General features: G+C 48.2%; 1 protein-coding gene across 1 annotated transcript; it reads right to left on the bottom strand.

The window, feature by feature from the left end:
• Window positions 1-4,879: 4,879 nt before the first annotated feature.
• Window positions 4,880-6,361, bottom strand: M409DRAFT_61157 (uncharacterized protein; the record flags this gene model as incomplete). Its single annotated transcript, XM_033814667.1, has 1 exon — window positions 4,880-6,361. The coding sequence occupies one exon, from the start codon at window positions 6,359-6,361 to the stop codon at window positions 4,880-4,882; it is 1,482 nt and encodes a 493-aa protein (XP_033659977.1).
• Between the last annotated feature and the right edge of the window lie 448 nt (window positions 6,362-6,809).

Below are 6,809 nucleotides of genomic sequence, written 5' to 3'. Positions count from 1 at the left end.
GCGAGTATAAAATACGTACTAGGGAATTACGTATACTATTACGTAGGGAAGGTTTACCTCGATCCCTCTTAGGTTTCTAAATATCTCTTAGTATTCCTTTATAATCGACGTACGTAACCGCTCTCTCGCTCTATTAAGGGAGTAATAGAGTACTCTCTCTCTTACCTTATAGAGCGTAGAGCGATACGCTTCTCCTTAGTATATAGGAACGATATTATATTTGTTATAATAGCGTTTAACTTACTATTTAATCTTACTATTTAGTTTATAATTATACCTAAACCTCTATTTTAAGATTATCTTAGTAGTCTACCGACTCTCTCTCTTTAACGAGCTCTAACTAAGGATTTAAGCTTAGTACCCGTACTAAGTAAGATTCTAGGATTAACGAACTAATCCTAATACTCTACGCTAAGTAGGAGGTCTAAGTCGTCGGCGTTATTAATAATTAATATCTACTTACTAGCGGACGGGGAAGATAAATACCGTCGTACGCTGTCCTTAATATCTTCTCCCGTATTTAAAGTCCGATATAGTCCTAGCTATTACGTAATCTCTCTATAAGCTTATTCGAACGCCGCGAAGCTATACTTCGGTACCTAGAATACGGATATATCGCGGTACTTATCGCGGACCGAGTACGCGAATTTAAGCGCTAGTTATATCTTTCCGATACCTCCTAGCCCGACTATCGCTATACTCTAGTAGTCGCTATCTTTAAATAACTTTCGTCTTAAAGCGCGGAGCTTAGCCTCGCGGCCGATAAAACGTTTATTACGGAGGAACGGTAAGTATAACGCTAGCTAGACTATTTATATAACAGTTAAAGTTAGCTAGTACTTAATTTAACGAACGTGCTTATATTAATATATATTTAGGCGTAGTTTAGCTAACTACTTACGGATCGGCTTAAGCTCGTATACGCTTAGTATATCTATAATCCTTAAGAGTTCTTTAGCGTAATATACTATAGTAGCCGCTATATACGGTTACTACCGCTTATTCTTATAAGAGTTAGCGTAATCGTAGACCGCTCGAACGACTACGTACGGAAAGCTGTCTATTAAACTAGCCGCTTCTATTTCGAAGTATAATATATCCTCTATAGTTATAATTTCGTCCCTAGTACGTACGTCCTTAATAATAGTATTACCTAAGGCGATATTACCGTAGTATATCTTTAGCGCCTCCTCTACTCGCTCTTACTAATATTAGACTTTTACGTTATTATACTAATCGTAGCTTCCTCCTTCTAAGTAGTTATAGGAGGCTTCGAAGAGCCTATCCTAGTCGCGCCTTTAATATCTATATTTTGCCTTTATACGCGGGTACTTAGACTATATTTCTTATAGGTATCTTTCTAGCTCGTCTCCGTATCTCTTATATTTAGCTTTTAGACTCTATACTATATCTAGTAGAACTCGAGGCGGTTTATCGAGGCTCCCTATTCGTCGCTATACTCCTCCGGCCTCGACTTTTCTAAAGTCGTAATATACTACTCCGCTATACTATCCTATTAGCTAGCTTACGATTATATCTCCTAGGCGTACGTCTATCTCTTTACTCTATACCCTACTATAGATACCTACTATTAACCCTATCTTAATCGGGAAGCTACGTATTATATCCTTCGCGACTATTATAGTAGAAACTAAGCCTATAATTCTAGCGGGTAAGTAGGCTACTACTATATTATAGTCGTCGATTCTACCGAAAGCGTAATTGTTCTCGTCTCCTATCGCGTTACGTACTCGCGGGTACTCGTTATCTAAAATAGCTTCTACGGTAGCTTTTTCGACGGCGAGAGCGTAGATAATACTAATACTATACGCTTCTCGGCTACGGGTACTACTCTCTATTTCCGGCTATAATAATAAGTTAATTATAGTACGTAAGAGGAGTAATAATTTAGTCGTCGTACGTAATATAGCGGAAAGGCTAAAGCGACGGCTATCGCTACGCCTTTAGCTCTATAGTATATTAAGTAGCTATATAATATATCTTTAGGCCTTACCTTTCCTAAGGTCGTAAATTCTAGTATCTAGTATCGGTATACTTTAATACCTACGAGTTATAGGACTATATTACTTAATATAGTAGGAACTAACTAGTACGTCGGTTGTGTCTATCTCTGTTCGTCGTAGAAAACGAAAGCTACTCTACTTTTTAGCCCTTCTCTAGCTTTATATCGTAAAAAGCGGTAGAGATTAGGTAGCCCTATAATTAGCTACCGATATTACGCTATAGTAGGCGGCTTTACTAAACAGGCTTACTAGTACCGTTCGCTACAGAAGGTAATAAATATGCTCTCTAGAAATAATATCTATACTGCACAGTTCTAATTTGTATATTACACAATTAATGTAGTATAGGCGAAAAGAGACAGTTACTACAATCGCCGATCACTGTACTCCTGCGGAGACCTATAAGTAATCTTTGAGTCACCTCAACCCAAGAACCCCCAAATTGTCAGCATTTCATAAGTCAACATCAAGAGCAGAAAGAGCTGCCGTCATGTCACCTCTAGCTCTAGCGCAGCCTTACATCCCTCAGCTGCCAGCAAAGAGAGAATCCTCCCGCCGATCACCACCCCCTGTCCCCTGCCCGCGGCCCAGCGGCAAAGGAACCACCCACCAAAAAAACGTGGGCAAAAAAACTTTCATCACCTGCACACATCAAGATTTCCATTTTAGGTCCAAGCACTTGAATCCTTCTTGCAAGGAAGATTCGGACATCCGTTAGTTTCGTGGGCGGAGCTGCCAATGAAGTTGGTTTGAAGGAATGGGAAGTTGGAGTTTTGGGAGGGATTTGGGTTTTGTTGGATGGGGGACGGCGTGTGGGCTGGGAGGTTTTGTGTTGGGGGGTTTTGGTGTTGGTTTGGGTCGGGGGTGGTTTGGCTTTGTTCCAGCGAGGTCTGTGGACGACGGTGCTTGGCTAGTGTTGATGGGGTTTGTCGAGTATAGACAATTCTTCCCCTTCCACATCATATCACAGGGTTATGAGATGAAGCAGAAGAATTTATCCCGTAGGAAATATTATTCCACAATCGTTACAGGCAGTGCGTCTCCACGACTGATGGTGTGCGCTCGTGCACCTCACAACAGCATCTCAACAGCCGCTCGTAACTGCCGAAAGTTGACATCCATTAGCTGTGTTACGGTCGAGAGCAAGACATCTTTGAAGGAGGCTGGTCGATGAATCCAAAGAATGTCGAACAAAAGGCGGTCTGCAAGCAAACCGGTTCTGATACTGTGTAACCCCTGACCGCTTATCTTGCAGTGATGCAGGAAGCTTGGAAAGTGCAATTAGCAGTTGATTTAGCCGATGCAAGTCTCTCTCATATGTTTCTTTGAAGTCGTTTCTTGAATTGTTTTTCTTCTCTCGCTCTCAAAGATGACGCATCTAGAAGTTGGTTGTCGTGGCTTTCTGACTCTCCAACGTCGACGCACAGGGGACAACCATGTGTGACAAATACAGGGTACATGAACTAGTTGTGCGACATGAACGTCCAACAGATTGTAGCTCGCGGCCTCCAGGCCAAAGTAGTGCGTTTTTGGTATCCTAATGTGTCTTCATCGTCAAAAACTGATGGATGGGTAGTACTGTCTTCAATCCAATCTCAATTCGTTGGTCGCCCGGAGGTCACAACTAACGGATTGCGCGTTGCACTCGATGTGTTGTCCATGCCACGGGCAGGATCAAACGCCGATGTCTTCTGGTCCTCTCCTAGTTGTACCACCTCGTGGCCCAATTAATACAACCCGTCGACGAAGAGATCCTCCCAAACGAGCTGACTTGTATCCCTGCACTTGTCATCCCCTAGTTGTACGACCTCGACGTCCAACTGCCGCGAACTCAAGCAGCTGATCATCGAATGAAGACGGCAAGGGTGAGCAGGGAGAGGTGGGTAAATCGCGCGCCGTCCCACGGTCCCACGGCCTTCTGTTAGTTGTGCGACTTGGAAGACCACTGAGAAGCGAGGGTTGAAACCGCCGCGCTGCCTAGTGGGTGTTCGCAGGACCATCTGTGATGAGGGATATTTCGAGTCCTCGAACTGTCTCAGAGCGTTGGTCTGTAGCGGTCCGGAATCCGTTCGATACCATCTACTGTGTCGTTCTTGTATGTCGATGGACTGTGAAGATGTTGGGTTTACTAACGTCGTGAACTCGTGGCATCGACTCCAGATTCCACATTGGATACTTGGACGGCCAGTACATCTAAATCCGGTGTCGTCTCCGTGTAGGTGACCTTCAGTCGATTGACATGTTCTCAGAGGTAGAGTCGAGACCAGCGTCTGTACTTCAGCACACATCGGCCCTTCTCCCGAGCCAACCCGGCCGGAAGTCCGCTCTAAAGACCCCATCATCCCAGACTTCCACCATCATCGCACTCTTGGCATACATTCAGCTCCTGTTCACACCACCCTCAGCACCCCTTCAGCCAGCCATGTTCGTGGCGTCAACCGCATGCAGTCAGCCGTTAGCCTCCTGTCTAGTCAGACCACCAAGTCCGCTCTTCTCGAAAACAAGCTCACACAGCTGCAACAATCGCAACATCAGACGCCAGCAGAAAAGTCTGGCTCGTGCTAAAGCAGTGTTTCCCCACGACGTTCTGTGGCTTCGGTATATGCGGCCAGCCGCTAGTTGCCGAGCCGAATGACGCCAGCGAGAAGTGAGGCGGCCGAGGGAGTCTGGTACGAAAACGGCACGTTTCTGGGTGGTGAAAGGGTGGTTTGGAGACTGATTGGAAGGTCCTCGGTTGGTGTTGCAGGACTGGAAGGGAAGCTCCCTGGAGCTGGCGTAGCTTGACTATGCGAGTCGGACTAGGGTGATGCAACTCCGGCGGTCTGCATAAACATGTGCATGTCTCTTTTGCTGGCCTATTTGCTGGCGGATGGCTCTGCTCGTCCGTCTTTTGGAGTTCCTCTCATGATTTCATCCACGGGGTATTGCTCAGCACACCTCAGTTCGTCACTTTCATTCCATTCGCGTGGCAGGACAGCGAAGACCAGGTAGCTCGTGTGAGTCTTGACCTCCGGCACAGTCCTGTGCACCAAGTTGCCCTCCTTGTACAACTTCCTCTCCTCAGCCTCCCTCTTGATCCTATCCAGTCTCTCCTGCTTACTAGGATGCTTTTGACCGGATGCATTCGTTGCCATCTCCTCCCTGTTCGCACTGTTAGTAACCGCTCTGTTGGCATGGAAGTCAGATAGTTTTGTTTCGACCTCCCTTAACCTGGCAATTGCTTCGTCGACGCTGGCGGCGCTCGCATTCACTCCTCGCAGACCTTCTTCTTTCAGACCGACTCGTTCCCGCCGCACGTCGACTCGTTTGTGTTGGACTTCGACCATGTTGATGTCAGTCCAGCCGGCCTTGCGCAAAGCGGAAACAGTGGCCATGACTTGTTCGATGCAGGGTGAAAAGGTGCAGAGGTGGATAGCTGATTCTGGATTCAGAGGAGAACTGGGTGTGGAGCGAGAGAGGTGCTTGAGGGCTTGCCACGGAGCAGGTAGATCGAGAAAGATGGCATCCACAGATGGAGGAGTGTTGTCCTGGAGGATGAATCCTTCATTGCAGACGTCGCGGTGAGTTAGCTCGACGATACCTTCCAAAGCATGGTCTTTGATTTCGTCGCGGAGAGTCTGTACGCGAGGCTCGTGGAACTCATAACTGTAGACCTTGCCCTGACTTTGTCCTCTGGAGAGCTTGGATGAATCGCCTGGGTAGCCACTGAAGACTGCGCGTGCGGCGGCATGAGTGAAGCTGCCACTGCCTGCTCCAGCTTCAATGATGGCGCTTCCCGGTCGTGCTCTCAGCCGTTGCAAAATATAGCTATAGTCTGGAGTGTAGACGACCTGAGTTCGGTGATCCAAAGAGGACGTCCAGGCTTCTGGCGTAGGGGGCAGAATGTGGATGAAACCCGAGCCAGCTTCTATGGGCGGCCTGGCAGTGTCATTCTTGGTACCATTCGGTATTTCACCGTGACTGGGCTTGAACTTCTTGGTGGGAGAAGCAGGGGTGTCGTCAGGCTGTCCATCCGATTTGCGCTTCTTGTTGGAAGACTCTGCCACTCCTTGTTCTTCAGCAGCCTCCTCTTGTTTCTTCGCATTCTTGCCCTTTCGACCCCTCGATCCCGTATCAACCTTACTTGCCCTTACTTGACTTCCCCATTCCAGTCCAATCAGGGTCCTGTGGGGGAACGAGCCAAAGCGCGTGTTCGTGACGGCCCCTTCTGCGTATCCATCGTCGGCGGTCGTCTGGAGCTTGATCGGTAGCAGGTTGTCACGGGTGAGGTGTAGTATGGCGAGAGAATCGGCCGTGGCTGTCGGGGCGGCGTGGAAGAAGGGCGAAGGGCGAGCCATTGGGGGTTGTTGAAGTGACGGGGTCAGTGAGGCTTGCGATTTCAAAGAAAACGGTGGAGCGGCGCTGGCTCCGCGGACTCGCTTGACGATAAGATAAGGCACGTGGAGAAGCATGGGGTGCCCGCAGATCCAAGCGCCAGCGTCTCTCTCCACGATCTCCAGATCGGGGCAGTCGCGGTTGAGACTCGGCGTCGACATTGACGGGCCGAGTGAAGTCGGCATGGAGCTGGACGTCACTTGCTCCGTCTGGTGTATCTCCAATGCAGGAACGACAGCATCTTGAAGAGGCGGCAGCGACGGAGGTGGGGGCGTTCCTGGCGGGCTCCGTCAACGTTTGCGGCGATCTGGCGATGGGGTGCAGCTGCAGCGCTAGCAGCCAGAGCCGCATCACCTCTCAACCGAAAGAGCAGAGCAGAGAAAGCAGCCTCTTCTTTCCTGCTCTTCCTCC

This window comes from Zasmidium cellare (genome assembly GCF_010093935.1).
Source record: "Zasmidium cellare ATCC 36951 unplaced genomic scaffold M409scaffold_65, whole genome shotgun sequence".
NCBI classification, from domain to species: Eukaryota; Fungi; Ascomycota; class Dothideomycetes; order Mycosphaerellales; family Mycosphaerellaceae; genus Zasmidium; species Zasmidium cellare.
The sequence above is the reverse complement of the archived record's forward strand: the minus strand, read 5'-3'. Positions and strand labels throughout refer to the sequence as shown.